The sequence below is a fragment of the Dendrobates tinctorius genome, unplaced genomic scaffold (assembly GCF_039654945.1).
Source record: "Dendrobates tinctorius isolate UK_male_01 unplaced genomic scaffold, ASM3965494v1 ptg000202l, whole genome shotgun sequence".
In the NCBI taxonomy this organism is placed as follows: domain Eukaryota; kingdom Metazoa; phylum Chordata; class Amphibia; order Anura; family Dendrobatidae; genus Dendrobates; species Dendrobates tinctorius.
The window spans coordinates 1133271-1154185 of NW_027361869.1; the positions used below are offsets into that span (position 1 = coordinate 1133271).

At 46.6% G+C, this 20915-nt stretch overlaps 1 protein-coding gene across 3 annotated transcripts in view; it reads right to left on the reverse strand.

The window, feature by feature from the left end:
* The window catches only part of LOC141057042 (mitochondrial import inner membrane translocase subunit tim16-B-like), a 122938-nt gene extending 102396 nt beyond the window's left edge, over window positions 1–20542 (reverse strand). Inside the window, exons 1-6 of one of the 3 annotated variants that reach the window (XM_073553545.1) lie at window positions 20323–20542; window positions 6971–7067; window positions 5929–6003; window positions 4948–5018; window positions 4246–4423; window positions 1712–1788 (exon numbers count right to left, since the gene is read on the reverse strand). In XM_073553545.1, coding sequence (XP_073409646.1) covers window positions 1712–1788; window positions 4246–4423; window positions 4948–5018; window positions 5929–6003; window positions 6971–7067; window positions 20323–20382 — 558 coding nt within the window. In that variant the 5' untranslated portion in view covers window positions 20383–20542. Of the gene's footprint in view, window positions 1–1711; window positions 1789–4245; window positions 4424–4947; window positions 5019–5172; window positions 5369–5928; window positions 6004–6970; window positions 7068–20322 lie in introns of those variants that run through there. The other 2 variants (XM_073553542.1, XM_073553543.1) reach the window with 2 other exon arrangements.
* Window positions 20543–20915: the final 373 nt, after the last annotated feature.

The window sequence follows — 20915 nt, forward strand, 5'->3', positions numbered from 1 at the left end:
GGTTATTCCCTTTAAATTCTAGATGGATATTGTTGGATAGACCTTGTAAATATGAGCACTTCTGCAATTTACTGCTTATTAAAAATTGCAGCCGTTCTTGAGATATTAACACTTTCCTTTTGTTTATAGCTCGTTGCCTAGGAGACCGACCACCACTGCTGTCTAGCTTGTAAGAGCTGTGCTGAAGCTGGGTTGGGATTAGGAGGCAGCACTGTGCTCCAGCTATCCCGGACAGCTTGAAAAATCATTCTTACAAGGTTAATATTCTCAGTCGATGGAGCTGAATGGGTTTTTTGTTGCCTGGTGAACAAACGTTCTTTTTTGGTACCATTTTGGGGCACATGTTTTTTTTTTATTCCAGATTTATTTTGAAGGGAAGGCAAGAAAAAAAAAAAAAATATTGTATTTCTGGCATTTTTATTATTTTTTTTTTTTATATGGTAGACCGGGGCAAAGTGCGGCCCGTGGGCCACATCCGGCCCTCTTGCTGTCTCAGTGCGGCCCGTGGGCCACATCCGGCCCTCTTGCTGTCTCAGTGCGGCCCGTGGGCCACATCCGGCCCTCTTGCTGTCTCAGTGCGGCCCGTGGGCCACATCCGGCCCTCTTGCTGTCTCAGTGCGGCCCGTGAACCACATCCGGCCCTCTTGCTGTCTCAGTGCGGCCCGTGAACCAAGACAGTCTAGGGGCTGTAAAACAGAGGCCCACGGGCCGCACTGTGCCCATCCGTTCGCTGTCTCCATCTGCGCTGACTTCTTTGGTGGAGGAGGAGCCTCCGGCCATTTCCTCCACCAATCAGTGTGTGAAACAGCTGACATGATGATGTCATTTCATCGCGTCAGCTGTGTACTGTGGAGAGTCAGCCCACCGGAGGCAGGGAGAGAAGTGGAGTGCCGGGGAATGGGACTGAGGTGAGTATCTGGTGTTCTTTTTTTTTTACATTCTATGGGGGCCTCATGCTGTATATAGAGAGGCTGTGTGGGGCTCATACTGTATATAGAGAGGCTGTGTGGGGCTCATACTGTATATAGAGAGGCTATGCGGGGCTCATGCCGTATATAGGGGAGGCTGTGTGGGGCTCATGCTGTATATAGAGAGGCTATGCGGGGCTCATGCCGTATATGGGGGAGGCTGTGTGGGGCTCATGCTGTATATAGAGAGGCTATGCGGGGCTCATGCCGTATATGGGGGAGGCTGTGCGGGGCTCATGCCGTATATGGGGGAGGGTGTGTGGGGTTAAATTTTATATTTTTATAGATCAGACTTTTACAGAAGCGGATATACCGAATAATGATCATTCTTTTTATTTTCTTTATTGAGAAAAGGGTGGCAATTTGAACTTTTTTTTTTTTATTTTATTTTTTTCACCTAGTATAGGGAAATTGAACCGATGATATTTTTACCTCTATGGCAATACATGTTGAAAATAACTAACTATCCCCTATGAAGTCCGACCAGGGCAGAAAGCAGCGGATCACAATGTGACGCTTGGCTGAGCATGTGTGCCCACCTCTGCTCATCTCATAAGATGCACGTGCACATTGTTATGCACTTTGGACACCAGGTGGCGCCAGAGTATGTATGTAAATGATATAACTCTTCACTGCATTGATTTTCCAGCAGTCAGTAAATGGAAAATATTAATATTTGTTTATTATCTATGCAAAGAGTAAAATATTTAATCCCCATTTTTAACGTCCCTTCTATTGCTCACCTTAGAAGTGGTCCCAATCAGTACCCCATCCTGACTCCAGCATATACTCTGCACCTGGTCGCCATGATCATCCAAAGCTACACAGAAAAGAAAGAGAAATCAAGATTTTAGTGACCCATATCCGTTCTAGATCACATATTGCAAAGCTCGTCTGGTACCCACAGCTCAGGCACTCATCGGGAAAGTAACGACTGTGGTCACAAAGGTAGCGACCGAGCCCATGCGGGTGAGAGGTCCACTGATGCCAGCACAAACTTCAACTGGATGTGCGTCATCGGACGCGCATTCACCGACATGTAATGTGGAGCAGAGACCCGCCGGGTCTGTGCGCTGCGATACACGCTGCCAATCAGAGGCCAGCAGCTGACATCAGCCTGCACATGACTGGGCGTGTATGGCAGTGGCATCATGCGCTCCCACACTGAAGTCAGCTGCTGGTTTCAGAAGAGAAAGCATCGTGGCGGGGGAGCGGAGGGAAGGCGAGAATAACATTGTTTTTCCATGCATTTAAGAACAACAGCAGAATGAGGGACATATATACCAGGACGGGGCCTAGTACAAGAGACATGTATACCAGGATGTGCCCAGGATGGGGGACATGTTTAATATATATATATATATATATATATATATATATATATATATATACATACACACACACACATATATACAAACACACAGAGTTGAAATCAGAAGTTTCCATACACAATATATAAAGACACATCTGCAGGTTTTTCTCAATATCCGACATGAAATCAGAATAAACCTTTCCCGTTTTAGGTCAATTAGGATTACCATAATTATTAATATTTGCCAAATGCCAGAATAATGAGAGGGAGAATGTTTTAAGGCATTTTTTTTTTTTACTTACTGCAAAGTCAAAAGTTTTCATCCATTTCATTAGTATTTGGTACCATTGCCCTTAAGCTGAATGACTTGGGTTAGACGTTTGGGATCTCCTTCCACAAGCTTCTCACAATAGTTGGTCAGAATTTGGGCCCATTCCTCCTGACAAAACTGGTGTAACTGATCCAGGTTTGTAGGTCGCCTTGCTCGCACCGGCCTTTTCAGCTTTGCCCATAAATTTTCAATAGGAACTGAGATCAGGGCTTCTCGTCTCAACTGTGTGCATGTCCTTAATCTTAGTATATTGCACAAGGATGGGGGGACATTACTACATATTGTGGGGGAGCGGGCACAATTCATATGTCCTTCTAGGATTTAGTACGCTACAAGGGCTCATACATCTGACCAACATGCGGGAGCCCAGGACCAACTTTGGCACCGGGGCCCATCTGACTCTAATTACGCCACTAATGTAATAGCACCCTCTTATTTTCTTTATTTGAAGGTAATTACATGGGTCATATACTTATCCCACTAGATTTAAGGGGGGGGGGGGGTGGTATCTCATGTACTAGTTTCAGGAGCGCACCACTACACTGTCTCCCGGCTTATTAGCAGTGCTGAATGCATGATGATTAACAGACTACACTTGCCCTGAACGGTGCTCTCTTCCATGTTACAAGCAGAGGCAGCATGAGAGGCGAGCAGGGCCACTGAAGCTGCCCAGATTGGGAGCCAACAGTGCGCTCCAGCCAGCTTCGGTGCATCGCTTACAAGCTGTATAGCAAAGGTCTTGTAAGCACTATTCTCTTTGCCTAGGAGAGAGACCACCGCTGGTAGACTGCAGAGGTGGCCGGTAACCTCGACAACAAGGAAATTAAAAATCTCACCCCTTTTGAAGAGAGGATTTTTACAAGCACTTTTCAAATTTACCCCTTTAAAATCCCTCTAAAGGGATATTTTGATCTTATCCTAGGGATATGCAACCCCTTTATATCTATGTTTGGTCCGGAGACTGAAGGGACCATTGTACTCCAATAATGCTGCCTGCTCATGGCTCTGCAAGAAACTGCAGCATGGTCACAGCCACGTGAATTGGGCCACGTTGTGGTTTCCTGCGCAGCAGATGGCTTTGGGAGGAGCCACACCAGTGCTGAAACCCCTTCATTCAAAGGAAGAATGGGGGTCCAATAAGTCGATAGTGAAGGGAAGACGATATGTCATCACTTTATAAGCTTGGAATACCCCTTTAAGAGATTATACATGTTTATATAAAGAATAATAAATTCCCATCTGTTCATATAAAGACAGGCTTATAACCAGCTCCGCGGCCACAGTAACAAACAGTCGTCCCTCTGTACACCAGGCTTATAGGAAACCAGTTAACCAACCCGTATGTTATAGGAATGCAAAGGAAACCTGAGCACCGAGAGAAGCCAAGAAAATCCTGGGAAGAAAAAAAAAAAAAAAAAAAAAAAAAAAAACGCTTTGGGGAAAAAAATAAAATTTTGAAGACAAGAAAAAAAAGAAAAATAAGAAAAAAGGTCTTACAAACAAGGTTTTTTTTTTGTTTTCCATATTCCAGAAATGGCGCCACTCCAGTACAAGAAAGTGTCTGATACTGCAAGTCACGGGCAAAAAAGTTCTGCATGAATTCAGACCAGATTTGGAGATGTATCTGCTCTTACCGGCGAGGGCCGAGTCCCTGGAGAGATCCCAGACTTGTACAGATTTGCCAGCCGCGGAGACGAGCAGGGCATCGGCGGAGGGATGGAACTGCAGAGCTTTCACATGGCCTCCTTTCACTGTCAGAGTCGCCGCGGAGTCGCCCACATCGCCAGTCTCTGACACGCGCCACAATTTCACCTACAAAACAAAAATTTCAATCACTTATTAATACACCTTGATATTACAGTGTGTAGGATCTCTGCTTGCAGTCAGTGAGACACGAAAGGTAAATGGTAAACTGTGCTTGTATTGTACAGCCATCAATATAATAAATAGGGTAATGTAACATAGCTGGGAAGGACAGAGTTCTAGCCCAGCTCTGCAGTGTTTGATTAGAAGCACCTGCATGGTTTCTCTAAGAAGGAAAAATAAACATATTTGGTATTGTGACCAAAAAAGTGCAATCTATGACAATAGAAAATAAATTAAACCGCATGTTAAATGCAGAAAACAAGAATCTGAACATCAGTAATGCCATTTTTTCATCATACTTGGAACTTTTTTTTCCTGTTTTTTCAGTACATTATATGGTAAAACAAACAGGGTCATTGAAAACTACGACTCGCTCTGCCCTCGTACGGCCAGACATCGTCGTGTCCTCTGCTTTAGTAATGAAGGATGAAGAAGGGCCATCATCCTAAAGCCATGTTGTCGTCACTCACAGACTGGTCCGCAGATCCAGTGGCCAGGAGATCGTCATCAAATGGTGAAAAAGCAAAATCCGTCACCACGTCTGTGGGAGAAATAGAAAAACGGGTGAGATGGAAACAGAATGGGGCACATCAGCAACAAATAACAGCTTTCAGTTCTGGGTGTACAATGTTAACGACAAAGTAAATATATAAAGCACAGCATCAGGAGGGTTAAAAATATATATATTTACGTACTGTATATGTGCGCCAGGGGGCGCCACGGCAGGTATGTAACCGCGTTACCAAGACACAGGAGCAGTGAGCATTTCTTTCCAGACCAGGCAGTTTTCATTTTTTGGTGCTTTTTTTTTTTTTTTTCCCCAGCTGACCTTAGTGATGAGTGAATGAGCTCAGATAAGGTGTTATCCCAGCAGGCTTCAATATTAAACTTTGTATTGCTTTTTTTTATTATTTATTTCTTTTGCGGGAGAGTGGAGAAGACTGAAAAAAAACGGCAATTCTGACGCTTTTCATTTTTTGTTCTTTTCGGCCTTTAACGTACAAATTAAATTAATGTTATACTTTGTTCTTCTACGGACGCAGCGATACAAAACATGGGGGGGGTTGCACTTAATAGGGAAAACACAAGGAAGAGATTTAAACTTTGATTTTTTTTAAAACTTTTTTCTTTACTTAATCCTCTTACAAAGAACTTGAACATGCGATTATTTGATGATTTATACTGTGATACTTATGGATTACGATACATTGTGCAATTGACGTTCTATGAACCCCAGATACGGATGGGCTTCAGAGGAGTACCAAGAAATAGCAATCATGGGGGCTTAAAGTGACCCCCCCAACTGCCATGATAACCCAACGACAACTCACAATTGCATCACGGGGAAAAAAAAGAAAAAAAAAAAAAAAAAAAAGAATCGCGGCACACACGAGACATTTTAAGTCGCTCTCAGGGATTGACAAAACCGTTCATCCCTACGTAGCACCCACCTGAGTGACAATGCAGCCGGGATATCGTCCTCTTCTCTCCTTGTCCCACCTGTAGGGAGGTCGCCCCCAGGACCCCTGACAATAAATCACATATTGGGATGAATTAATCAGATGCAAATATACTGACAGATCGCGATTTTGATCCAACTACAATAATACATATCACAATGAGGACGATTTCATCCATCCGATAATCACTGCGATCGCTAGGTCGGAACCAGTCGTGGGTCTCCTGACCGAACCTCAATGTGCTCATAGGCATAGAGGCGGCAGGTCCAGGCATCACGGATCGCACTCAGCCCGTGAGAAGCATCAGGAAAAGTTTTGATCAAAAAATTATATGGATCCACTCAAAGTAGGGACAACCACTGACATAGCTGCCGGAACACCCGGAGCCAACAGGTACCTACCATCACGGACAGCTGACAGCAAATGGAAGGTATTATCAGAAAATAAATTAGCATTTAAATTAGGCTTTAGTGTTATTAGTTTTTTTCATGTTTTTTTATTTTTTATTATATCATATTTTTTGCTATTTTCTTATTGACCGTTAGACCCAATACTAGGCTCACACTTCCTGTCCCATACAGAAGAATTTTCAGCAGTCTCATTATCATCAAAGGGAGGATTAAAATGACAGTTAGCACCTATATATTCACAATAGGTGATGTCACAGCTCACCTCCTCCACCTGATATCATCTATTGTGAATGGTGGATCCTGTGTTATCACAGCTCACCTCCTCACCCTCTATTCATAGTGACCTTTCCCAACTGTCTAAAATAGACTTAGTGCCCAGTGTACATATTTTATACTAAAATGGACAGTTAAAAATATATTTAAAAAGGTTTTGTTTTTGTTTTTTTAACTTAAAAACCTGATCTAACCTATAGGTCATTTTCTGATTCCTGCAATAAGGAGGAATTGAGCAGCGCTACATGTTATACTGCTTTCCATGTCGTGATGCCCCCATACTCCCTCCATACAGGTGTATTAGGGAGGTCCAATGGCCGCCATAGAGCGCAGCACCGATGGTCACGTACCTGGACTGTCTGTGCTGTAAACAATACGTCTGTGTCCACATCTGATGTTGTTCCCACTGGTGGAAGCAGATACACCGCCAATGTCCGTAATCCAACCCTAAAAGATGAAGGGCGACAAAGGATCAGAATAAGTAGAAGATGACGATACGTCAGTCATTAATCTGCCGCGGCATTCTCCCTCATCACCTCCGGAGTATTGGGACTGCAGAACGGCTACTAACGTACCACCAAGGATCTCTATCCTACCAGTAGGGCTATGGTAGAGGCAGCAGGGGGATTTGCCCCAGGGCCTGAGACATTATCGGCCCCACAGCCCCTTCCCTGGATCCGGCAGGTCCGGGCTCTTGTCACAGTCTTTCATGATAAACAACTCAGCAAAAAACTCAACCAAGAGTCCAGCATGGCACATTTATTTTTGGTCACCGACACCAGTGTTTGCTCTTTATCTGGTGGCAGTGGATGGGCGCTCTGTGACAGGTATACAGCACTTATTGCAGCAGTACATTAAATGACTCCATCTAGAGAGATGCTACACACTATATGGAGAAAAGTATGCGCCCCCTCCACATTACACCCCCAGGAGCTTTCCTGACCTTCCATCCTACACCCATAGACATTAATATGGAGTCGGCCCCTCTGCAGATATAACGGCTCCCGCTCTTCTGGGAAGGATTTCTACAAGATTTTGGAGGCGTCTGTGAGAGTTTTTATCAACTCCCCCCCCCTTCATGTTTTAATGGCGTTTGTGCACTGGGCACAGTCATGGGGAACAGAAACGGGCCTTCCCCAGTCTGTTCCTACAATTGTCCACAATGTCTTGTGATGAAGTATTAAGATTTCCCTTCACTGGAACCAAGGGGCCGAGGCCGACCCTTAATAACAGCCCATAGCATTACCCTCCTCCACCATCTGTACAGTGGGCACAATGTAGTCAGGGGGTAACGTTCACCAAACCCAGATAGAGAAGTGTGAGCCGTCACTGCACAGAACACGTCTCCTCCAGAGTCCAGTGTAGGCGGCTTTACACCTCTCCATCCGACGCTCGGCATTGTGCTTGGTGATGTACGGCTACATGCAGCTGCTCGGCCATGAAGCTCCTGATGGGGAGCAGTGTTTGTGCTGATGTTATACCAGATGAGGTCTGGACTCTGCAGTTATGGGATCAGCAGAGCGTTGGTGACTTTTCTGTCCTCTGCTCCTCAGCACTGGACCCTCCGCTCTGTAACATTACAGGGTCTTCACTTTGTGGCTGAGTTGCTGCGGTTCCTTCCACTTTTGAATATCACTATATCACTCACAGGTGATGGAGGAAGATTTGGGAGGGAAGAAATGTCATGAACGGACTTGTTACCCCAGTGGCCTGTATTACAGGACCGTGCTGATATCAGGGCCTTACCACAAGCCATTCTTTGACCTCTTAGTAAAGGCAGTCGGCATGGCATGGGCCAGATGTCATACACCAGGGGGGGGGGGGAAGAGGCCACAGGCCCGGATGTCATACACCAGGGGGGTGGGGGGGGGTTTAGAGGCCACAGGGCCGGATGTCATACACCGGGGGGGGGGGGGGAAAGAGGCCACAGGGCCGGATGTCATACACCGGGGGGGGGGGGGGGGAAAGGGGAAGAGGCCACAGGGCCGGATGTCATACACCGGGGGGGGGGGGGAGAAGAGGCCACAGGGCCGGATGTCATACACCAGGGGGGGGGGGTTGGGGGAAGAGGCCACAGGGCCGGATGTCATACACCAGGGGGGGGGGGGGAAGAGGCCACAGGGCCGGATGTCATACACCAGGGGGGGGGGGAAGAGGCCACAGGGCCGGATGTCATACACCAGGGGGGGGGAAAAGAGGCCACAGGGCCGGATGTCATACACCAGGGGGGGGGGGGGAAGAGGCCACAGGGCCGGATGTCATACACCAGGGGGGGGGGGGAAGAGGCCACAGGGCCGGATGTCATACACCAGGGGGGGGGGGGAAGAGGCCACAGGGCCGGATGTCATACACCAGGGGGGGAAGAGGCCACAGGGCCGGATGTCATACACCAGGGGGGGGAAGAGGCCACAGGGCCGGATGTCATACACCAGGGGGGGGGGGGAAGAGGCCACAGGGCCGGATGTCATACACCGGGGGGGGGGGGGGGGAAGAGGCCACAGGGCCGGATGTCATACACCGGGGGGGGGGGAAGAGGCCACAGGGCCGGATGTCATACACCGGGGGGGGGGGAAGAGGCCACAGGGCCGGATGTCATACACCGGGGGGGGGGGAGAAGAGGCCACAGGGCCGGATGTCATACACCAGGGGGGGGGGGGTTGGGGGAAGAGGCCACAGGGCCGGATGTCATACACCAGGGGGGGGGGGGGAAGAGGCCACAGGGCCGGATGTCATACACCAGGGGGGGGGGGAAGAGGCCACAGGGCCGGATGTCATACACCAGGGGGGGGGGGGAAGAGGCCACAGGGCCGGATGTCATACACCAGGGGGGGGGGGGGGGGGGAAGAGGCCACAGGGCCGGATGTCATACACCAGGGGGGGGGGGGAAGAGGCCACAGGGCCGGATGTCATACACCGGGGGGGGAGGCCACAGGGCCAGATGTCATACACCGGGGGGGGAGGCCACAGGGCCAGATGTCATACACCGGGGGGGGGAAGAGGCCACAGGGCCGGATGTCATACACCGGGGGGGGGGAAGAGGCCACAGGGCCAGATGTCATACACCAGGGGGAGAGGCCACAGGGCCGGATGTCATACACCGGGGGGGGGGGGGGGTGGGGAAGAGGCCACAGGGCCGGATGTCATACACCGGGGGGAAGAGGCCACAGGGCCGGATGTCATACACCGGGGGGGAAGAGGCCACAGGGCCGGATGTCATACACCGGGGGGGGGGGGGTGGGGAAGAGGCCACAGGGCCAGATGTCATACACCGGGGGGAGAGGCCACAGGGCCGGATGTCATACACCGGGGGGGAAGAGGCCACAGGGCCGGATGTCATACACCGGGGGGGGGGGTGGGGAAGAGGCCACAGGGCCAGATGTCATACACCGGGGGGAGAGGCCACAGGGCCGGATGTCATACACCGGGGGGAAGAGGCCACAGGGCCGGATGTCATACACCGGGGGGGAAGAGGCCACAGGGCCGGATGTCATACACCGGGGGGGGGGGGGGGGAAGAGGCCACAGGGCCGGATGTCATACACCGGGGGGGGAAGAGGCCACAGGGCCGGATGTCATACACCGGGGGGGAAGAGGCCTCAGAGCCGGATGTCATACACCGGAGACAATGGGAATGAATTAGAATCTTGAATTCAATAATAATAATTTTACTACACCTGACAAACACGTAAGAGGGCCATTACCAGATAAACATCAGCTGTGTACATGAGCTGATATGGGGGCACACACCATGTATATATTAGATGTGCCGCCATATTGTGCCTTCATACAGCAGAGGTAAAAGTCCATCAGAAGCAATACACTATGGTGTATGTACCCGCCATCATTGCTTTGTTCTGTCCGGGTAATGACTTGTAGTACAGGAAATGCAGGAGGAAATGAGATTCTTACGACATAGCCGTACAAACAAAACTCCGGAAATTTAACATTACAAGGGCACAAAATACAAAGCTCTGTGAACAGCAGGCCTCCATGTACACGAGCTCAGTGTGGGAGGACTCGGTGCCCGGCTCCCGTGTGGCATCTGCATATTTTTAGAGCTTCGTTGTCCTTCGTTTTCCTTTCCTGAATTATCCTGCTTCTCGTTTTATAAAGCCATAATAAAAAAAAAAAAAAAAAAAAAACAGCTGAAAGGACTAACACAAAGAAAGCAGAGGGTTAATGCAGTATTCAGACCCCTTTACAACAAGTTTTTCACACCTGGATTTGGCATCCTCTGCCATTCTTCCTTGCAGATCCTCTCCAGTTCCGTCAGGTTGGATGGTGAACATTGGTGGACAGACATTTTCAGGTCTCTCCAGAGATGCTCAATTGGGTTTAGGTCAGGGCTCTGGCTGGGCCAGTCCAGAATGGTCACAGAGTTGTTCTGAAGCCACTCCTTTGTTATTTTAGCTGTGTGCTTAGGGTCATTGTCTTGTTGGAAGGTGAACCTTCAGCCAAGTCTGAGGTCCAGAGCGCTCTGGAAGAGGTTTTCATCCAGGATATCTCTGTACTTGGCTGCATTCATGTTTCCTTCTGTTCCTTTTTCTATTGTATGAAATACTTATTTCATGCAATAAAATGTAAATTAATTATGCAAAGATCATATAATGTGATTTTCTGTTTTTCTCTTTAGATTCGGTATATCAGAGTTGAAGAGTACGTACAGGCCTGATGTCACCACTAGTGAATAATAAAGTATTCAAGCTAGTGGTGACGTCATTGAGGTGAATGGAGTTCATTGGCTATGAACTCCGTTCACCTTTCTCACGACAACGCAGGGCACTGATGCTGCGCTATGACTTTAAGCTCAGTGTCTCTGCTGGCTGCCAGGATGAATGCTCGCATCATGCTAGCATTCATCCTGGCAAATAGATGTAGCAGAGCTAAACTCGTCAAGAGACAAATGGATTATCTTCTCTTCGGAGAGGTGAGGAATATGGTGGTTTATTTTTTGACTCTTTTACAGGGGACATGGACATTGGAGGATTAATTTCACCTCGGACAGGTGAGGGATATGGTTTGTTATTTTAAGTCTTTTACAGGGGACATTGGCTTCAGTGGAATAGGTGTCAAGTGAGTATAACATCTCTTTTTAAATTAAAAATAAAAAAGCAATCCGTGTCTTTATTTCAAATAAGATTTTATTCTGGGTGTTTTATTTATTTATTTTTTACAACACAACTTGCTGAAGAGCCCGGCGTTGCCTGGGCATAATAACTAACTGTGGGTCCCGCTCTCTCATTCCACAGCCTCACTCTCCACCCGCCATCCCGCTCTCTCCCTCTGCAGCCCCGCTCTCCATGCGCCATCCAATTCTGCCGCCTCACCACCGCCTGAGCTGCCGAATCATCACCACCAGAGCTGCTGCACCCCCGACCTTCTGTCTCTTCCCCGCTATTCCGTAGAATGTAAGTCCACAAGGACAGGGTCCCCTCCCCTCTGCACCAGTCTGTCATTGTACATTTGTTGTGGATACTTGTTTACTGTTAACGATATCTATAACTTTGTATGTACCCCCTTCTCGTGTACAGCACCATGGAATTAATGGCGCTATATAAATAAAAAATAATCCCATTCTATCCGTCCGCAGCCCCGCTCTCCATCCGTGTCCCGCTCTCTCCCTCCACAGCCCCGCTCTCCATTCGCTGTCCCGCTCTATCCCTCCGTGTCTTGCTCTCCCTCCAAAGGCCCAATCTCCACCCGCGTCCCGCACTCTCCCTCTGCAACCCCGCTCTCCAGCCGCCAGTGGGCAGGGCTATGTGGAGTGGGCTTGGCACATAGATAGGACAATGGGATTAGTAATAGGGGCGTCTTATAGACACCTCTCCAATACTAACCCCTGAACTACATGTCAGCTGCCAATACAAAGCTGACATCAACCCCAACCCTATTAGCCCACTTGGAGACACAACAGGGCAAGTGGAAAGAGCAGAGGATAAGTGCCAGAATTGGCGTATTTTATGGATGCGCTATTTCTGGGGCAGCTAAGAGGTGATGTTTTTTGTCGGGGGGGGGCAATATCCATGGCCCATTCCTCATTGAGCTTTGAACTTCATAGCCAGGTGTATCAAATCATGAGAAAAGGTATTTAAAGTGGCCACTTGCAAGTAGTTCTCCTATGAAGAGTGGCATCATGGGCTCCTCAAAACAACTCTCAAATGATCTGAAAACAAAGATTATTCAACATAGCTTTTCAGGGGAAGGATACAAAAAGTTGTCTCAGAGATTTAACCCGTCAGTTTCCACTGTGAGGAACATAGTAAGGAAATGGAAGAACACAGGTACAGTTCTTGTTAAGCCCAGAAGTGGCAGGCCAAGAAAAATATCAGAAAGGCAGAGAAGAATGGTGAGAACAGTCAAGGACAATCCACAGACCACCTCCAAAGACCTGCAGCATCATCTTGCTGCAGATGGTGTCACTGTGCATCGGTCAACAATACAGCGCACTTTGCACAAGGAGAAGCTGTATGGGAGAGTGATGCGAAAGAAGCCGTTTCTGCAAGCACGCCACAAACAGTCGCCTGAGGTATGCAAAAGCACATTTGGACAAGCCAGTTACATTTTGGAAGAAGGTCCTGTGGACTGATGAAACAAGGATTGAATTGTTTGGTCATACAAAAAGGCGTTATGCATGGAGGCTAAAAAACACAGCATTCCAAGAAAAACACTTGCTACCCACAGTAAAATTTGGTGGAGGTTCCATCATGCTTTGGGGCTGTGTGGCCAATGCCGGCACCGGGAATCTTGTTAAAGTTGAGGGTCGCGTGGATTCAACTCAGTATCAGCAGATTCTTGACAATGTGCAAGAATCAGTGACGAAGTTGAAGTTACGCAGGGGATGGATATTTCAGCAAGACAATGATCCAAAACACCGCTCCAAATCTACTCAGGCATTCATGCAGAGGAACAATTACAATGTTCTGGAATGGCCATCCCAGTCCCCAGACCTGAATATCATTGAACATCTGTGGGATGATTTGAAGCGGGCTGTCCATGCTCGGCGACCATCAAACTTAACTGAACTGGAATTGTTTTGTAAACAGGAATGGTAACAAATACCTTCATCCAGGATCTCATTAATAGCTACAGGAAGCGACTAGAGGCTGTTATTTTTGCAAAAGGAGGATCTACGAAATATTAATGTCACTTTTATGTTGAGGTGCCCATACTTTTGCACAGGTCAAATTTTGTTTAAATGCAGATTGCACATTTTCTGTTAGTACAATAAACCTCATTTGAATCCAGAAATATAACGGAGTCCATCAGTTATTAGATATATGAAACTGAAATAGCTGTTGCAAAAACCAAAATTGTTATAAAGAAAAAAGGTTAACATTAATAGGGGTGCCCAAACTTTAACATATGACTGTATGTTTGACGAGTGTGACCAACCTGTCAATCACTTTCCAAGCGATGCTTCAAATCGCTTGGAAAGTGCTTGAGAAAATCGCGGCAAAATCGCGAACAGAATTGCAGTAAAATCGCGCGGAAAAAAAACGCGCAATTTCTGGGAAGGAGTCCGGTTTTCATTGTGCTTTTTAAAACGCTACGTGGGCCCATAGCCTAAATGTACGTTTACCTTGGCTGAAGTGGTTGAATTACATAAAAAGGAAGAGCTGCGTGTGGTAATGTGGGGGGGAACGGAGCCTCGTGTGGTAATGTGGGGGGGGACGGAGCCTCGTGTGGTAATGTGGGGGGGACGGAGCCTCGTGTGGTAATGTGGGGGGGGGGGGGGACAGAGCCTCGTGTGGTAATGTGGGGGGGGACGGAGCCTCGTGTGGTAATGTGGGGGGGGGGGACAGAGCCTCGTGTGGTAATGTGGGGGGGACGGAGCCTCGTGTGGTAATGTGGGGGGGGGACGGAGCCTCGTGTGGTAATGTGGGGGGGGGACGGAGCCTCGTGTGGTAATGTGGGGGGGGGACGGAGCCTCGTGTGGTAATGTGGGGGGGGGACGGAGCCTCGTGTGCTAATGTGGGGGGGGGACGGAGCCTCGTGTGCTAATGTGGGGGGGGACGGAGCCTCGTGTGCTAATGTGGGGGGGTGGGATTGTGTGTGGTGATGTGGTGGAGGGGCGGAGCTACTGTGCAGGGGTGGGATTAGCGAGTAATCACGATGCTATATATATATATATATATATATATATATATATATATATATATATATATACACACACACACACTGTATTTTCTATTCTGACGGGTCACCCTGTGAATTTACTGAACTCGGCTGATGAAATCTCGGGTTTCCTATTATATGAATGTGTTAAACAAAAAAAAAAAAAAAAAAAAAAAGTGTCACATGCATGGTCTGAGTGCCGTGTGATTCCCCCCCCCTCCTCGCACCCATTGACTTGTATTGGTGAATTGGTGATTGTGATACGAAATTCGCATCCACTCACAGGCCGCTACAATTTTTATCAGTCCGATTGCAATCTGAACCGAGATGATAAAAAAAAAAAAAAATAAAAACAAAAAAAAAACAAAGATTAGCATTGAATTATTGAATACCATTGGTCCGAATCCAATACGATTTTTTATCGGATTGCATCAGTCCGATTTCATTGCAAGACCTAACAGGTTCGGCTGCGGCTGTTAACCATTTAGATGATGCTATTGATCTCTGACAGTGGCATTTACATAGAACGTGTGTCAGTGCTTCCCCCGTACTGACTCCAATCAGCTCCCAGAGACATAAACGGGGGGGGGGGCTTAATGGGCCATCATGACATCTGGGGTCCGCTGAAGCCCCCCCCTCCCTCCCCCCTTGTCTGCCATCTCGGTACTACTGTGAAGCTCAGCCACAGGTTGAGCTCTATAGGAGACCATGATTTTCAGTATATAATGTCAATACTACAGTATATAGTACAAGTGATCAAAGAATCGCAGGTTCAAGCCCCATGAGGGGAATACAAAAAAAAAAAAAAAAAGAATAAAAAGTCAAATCTCTCCTTTTTAACGGGGGAAAATGGGGAAAAAAAAAAAAAAAAAAAAAAATGCGCTTACTTGTAATCATTGCATCCACAAATGTCTGTCAAAATTTAGGATTAATTAACCTTTACTGTACAGAGAACAAAAATAGTCAAAACACCAGAATTGCAATTTTTTTGGTCACCTCACTGCCCTAAAAAGGTACAATAAGAATTGACCAGTGCTTCGTATGTACCCCAAGTTGGTATAAAGATAAAATTGCAATAAAAAAAAAACAAAAACAAAAACAAAAAAAAAAGGCCTTACTCAGCTCCACCAACAGAAAGTAATCATGTTATGGAACTGCAAAGCAAAAGAAAATTTTTTATATATATATATATATATATATATATATATATATATATATATATATATATATATATATATATATATACACACACACATACATACATACACACACACACAGTACAGACCAAAGTTTGGACACACCTTCTCATTCAAAGAGTTTTCTTTATTTTCATGACTATGAAGATTGTAGATTCACTCTGAAGGCATCAAAACTATGAATTACCACATGTAGAATTATATAATTAACAAAAAAGTGTGAAACAACTGAAAATACTGTATGTCTTATATTCTCGGTTCTTCAAAGTAGCCACCTTTTGCTTTGATTACTGCTTTGCACACTCTTGGCATTCTCTTGATGAGCTTCAAGAGGTAGTCACCGGAAATGTCTTCCAACAGTCTTGAAGGAGTTCCCAGAGATGCTTAGCACTTGTTGGCCCTTTTGCTTTCACTCTGCGGTCCAGCTCCCCCCAAACTATCTCGAATGGGTTCAGGTCTGGTGACTGTGGAGGCCAGGTCATCTGGCGTAGCACCCCATCACTCGCCTTCTTGGTCAAATAGCCCTTACACAGCCTGGAGGTGTGTTTGGGGTCATTGTCCTGTTGAAAAATAAAAGATGGTCCAACTAAACGCAGACCGGATGGAATAGCATGCCGCTGCAAGATGCTGTGGTAGCCATGCTGGTTCAGTATGCCTTCAATTTTGAATAAATCCCCAACAGTGTCACCAGCAAAGCCCCCCCACACCATCACACCTCCTCCTCCATGCTTCACGGTGGGAACCAGGCATGTAGAGTCCATCCGTTCACCTTTTCTGCGTCGCACAAAGACACGGTGGTTGGAACCAAAGATCTCAAATTTGGACTCATCAGACAAAAGCACAGATTTCCACTGGTCTAATGTCCATTCCTTGTGTTCTTTAGCCCAAACAAGTCTTTTCTGCTTGTTGCCTGTCCTTAGCAGTGGTTTCCTAGCAGCTATTTTACCATGAAGGCCTGCTGCACAAAGTCTCCTCTTAACAGTTGTTGTAGAGATGTGTCTGCTGCTAGAACTCTGTGTGGCATTGACCTGGTCTCTAATCTAAGCTGCTGTTAACCTGCGATTTCTGAGGCTGGTGACTCGGATGAACTTATCCTCCGCAGCAGAGGTGACTCTTGGTCTTCCTTTCCTGGGGCGGTCCTCATGTGAGCCAGTTTCTTTGTAGCGCTTGATGGTTTTTGCCACTGCACTTGGGGACACTTTCAAAGTTTTCCCAATTTTTCAGACTGACTGACCTTCATTTCTTATAAAGTAATGATGGCCACTCGTTTTTCTTTACTTAGAATTTGTATTATGGCAAGAAAAAAAAACAGCTAACAGTCTATTCAGTAGGACTATCAGCTGTGTATCCACCAGACTTCTGCACAACAGAACTGATGGTCCCAACCTCATTTATAAGGCAAGAAATCCCACTTATTAAACCTGACAGGGCACACCTGAGAAGGGAAAACCATTTCCAGTGACTACCTCTTGAAGCTCATCAAGAGAATGCCAAGAGTGTGCAAAGCAGTAATCAAAGCAAAAGGTGGCTACTTTGAGAAACCTAGAATATAAGACATATGTTCAGTTGTTTCACACTTTTTTGCTAATTATATAATTCCACATGTGGTAATTCATAGTTTTGATGCCTTCAGAGTGAATCTACAATTTTCAAAGTCATGAAGATAAAAAAAACTCTTTGAATGAGAAGGTGTGTCCAAACTTTTGCTCTGTACTGTATATATTTAATTTTTTTTTTACAAAGACCTTAATTTCTTTTTATCATTTCAATACAAAAGATAAAAAAAAGTCACTGCAAGTTTGGTACTGACATAAAACATACTGACCAAGAGATTCATGATTCCAGGTCATTATTTGCATTATTTCGGCCAATGAAAAAAAAAAAAACGAAAAAAAAAAAAAACACAACAACAAGCCCGAACATGAACATATACACCCAAAAAATAAAAGAAGTTATAGCTTTTTCTAGTACGCAAAAATAAAAATGGACAGCACTCGGGTGATATAAATGGGGGGTAAAGGGAGAAGTCTTGGTTTCTTTTTTTTTAGAAAGTCAGTCCATTAGGGTGTGTGCAGACGCTGCGGATTAATCTGCACAGATTTTGCAAAAACCGCAGATAAACCGCAGGTCAAAAGACCTGCGGATTATCTGCGGTTTTGACTGCGGTTTGGTCCTGCGGATTCACCATCTCCACAATGGTGGCGATAGGAACCCGCTGCGGATTCCGCAGAAAGAATTGACATGTCACTTCTTTCTGCGGTTTCAAAACCGCAGCAAATCCGCGCGGATTTTTCCGCAACGTCTACACAGCGTTTTTTTTTTTACTATTCATTTGAATGGTACTGTACCCTGCAGCTAAAACTGCTGCGGGTCCGCAGCGGCCAAAACCGCTGCGGAAACGCAGTGGAATCCGCAGCGTGTGCACATACCCTTAGAAGGACATGTGAAAGCCCCAGGGACTATAATGGGTGTGTGTCCGATCTGTAAAAAACACCATGGATAGAACATAAATGTGAATAACGCTTGGCTGAATGAGGCCATTTTTACACACAGGCCAACATGGATGATTTTTCACAGAGTCATCCAAACTCGGCCTTAAAAGAAAAAACGAAAAATCTTTGAAAAAAAAAAATCCCTGACAATTCTGCATCTATATGGGGGTCTGTATATCCGGTTTTCACATCCATATTTAATTTGAATGCCCATTTACATTGGCCCGAGTGTTCTCTGTGTTGCACCCAGACGGAAAACAATTTTTCTGAATGTGAAAAAAAAAGTGACTGATGTGTGAATAAGGTCTTATCCTCACATTCTTTCTTTGTGGATTCATAAAACACATTTCATATATATGGGATTCAGATTTCTCTAGGCACCTGATGTATCGGTCTATATGGACCAGCACGTTCCCATAGAATCAGCATTCAGGGAGTGATTTTTTTTTTCTTCCCCCAATAGAAGTATCAAACCCTCTTTTTTTAAAATATGTTCCCAATTTCTCAGACCGGTTCCTTGTTATAATGACCTGAGATTAGGGGTGGTCCGGTGATAATGTGTTGAGTCTGACCACTGGGACTCTCACCGACCAGCAGAATGGGGCACTTTTATCCCTGTTAGGGTGCAGTCAGACAACCGTATAAATCAGGCCGCAATGCTCGGACTGGCTGGCAGCTCTCCCTATCGAATTATATGAAGCTGTCACACTCGGGTCAGGAAAGCCACCAGCCAGTCCGCGCTCTGCGGTCCGGATTATACATGTCACTGTGCCCTTAGTATGGAGCAGGGAACATGCCAGGCCCCCGCTTTGTTCCCTCCCTATGGGGGTACTGAGCCCTGCATTCAGTTTTTTTCCAGCAGGGGAGCGACAGTCAGACATGAAACCTGTCACTCCATCGGAGAGGGTCCCAGTGGCCGGCATACAACCCCCCATACAACCTGCTGCTCCATTTTGTAGCAGGCATAAAAGTTTCTCGCTCTGCCAGTCAGTGCATGTCGCAGCGGTCGGACCCCTCCGATCAACCAGTTATCCTTGATCCCGTGGACACTGCTAGGGCTGAAATATGCCTGTGTGAATGCAACCCAAGACCAGATACAGATGTACCGACATCCCCATATACGGACCGCTATGCCCGGACTGACCCCACGTCTCTGAGGCTGATGAGTTTGGGGCAGGAGACCCGCAACCGGCCCAGGAAATGACGGTCCGTACTTGGGACTGTGCACCGCAATAGGTCTAGATTCAGCACAGTCACAATTCGGACATCCTGTTTGCACCATTTATGTATTAATGCCCAAAACGGATTTGTTTTTTTGCTGAACGTATGTGAACAAAAGCAGAGGAGCCCCTATTATACTTTTTTTCTTTCCCCATTCAAAAAACTGGCACCAAAGGTAACCCCGGTGGTGGACCCCATAATAGTAGTCAATGGGGCCCTCTGCTTTCGCTTCTATTAGTTATGGAACCGATCCGTTTTTGACATTGACGTTCCTCTTGGCAGAAATCTCCGCGCCCTCCATAAGACAGCGGTGACCTGTGGACCTAAGCGCAGGTACAAGGCGGTGCTCCCTATATGGCGGTGTGAAGCGTGATCTCACCCCACGCATGCCTCCCCACTGCACATCACGCAGAGTTAACCCTGCGTGCACACACACCTTGAAAATAACCAACAGCATGCATACGCATTGTGCGAATGCGCCCCTTCCCGTGCATCAACCCCTTTGGCGACACCAGTCATTCAGACCAGCGCCTTGCAATCTGCACATCTCCTTCTGTTATGGAACTACAACTCCCAGCAAACCCTGACAGCTGCCTTGCATGCTAGGAGCCGTAGTTTTGCAACAGCTGGAAAGCGGCAGGTTCCAGAGCAGGGATTTCAAGCTGTCACTTTTTCTTACCTCCTTCTTGGGGATCTTAGGGATGCAGTTCTTGTATTTGGAGGTCTTAAAGCGGTTCATGCTGATGGAGAGACCAGTCCCGGCTGTCTCTCAGTCCCTGAGATGGGGCTGTCTCGCTGCTTTTTCAGTCAGATTCGCCTCTCACTCTCTTCCCTTTTCACTCTCTTTAGAGTCCCTCCCAGCCCCTAAGACAGCATCCAGCGATGAGCTCTGCGATCTCCTGCTCCGGTCTGCTCCTGTCCTGCAGCTCATCTGTCATCTTCTCTGCATGTCTGACCATATTACTTTCCATTTGTAGAGGGTTTTTTTCAAAATATGTGATTTTTTTTTTCTAAAATCGTAGAGGGTTTTTTTCAAAATATGTGATTTTTTTTTTCTAAAATAAAAATATACACGTTAAAAAAAATTTGTTGAAGCACAAACTTTTTTCTTCAAGTTTCTAGCAATTTATTTACAATTTTTTTTATAAAACTGCCCTTGCTGGATAATGTCTGGGGCATTTCCTAGAGCAGAGCACATCCATCATGAGTAACAAGCGCTACAATAAAGGTCGCACCATAAACTGTTTGAACGCAGCCCGGGCCTATGGCGGC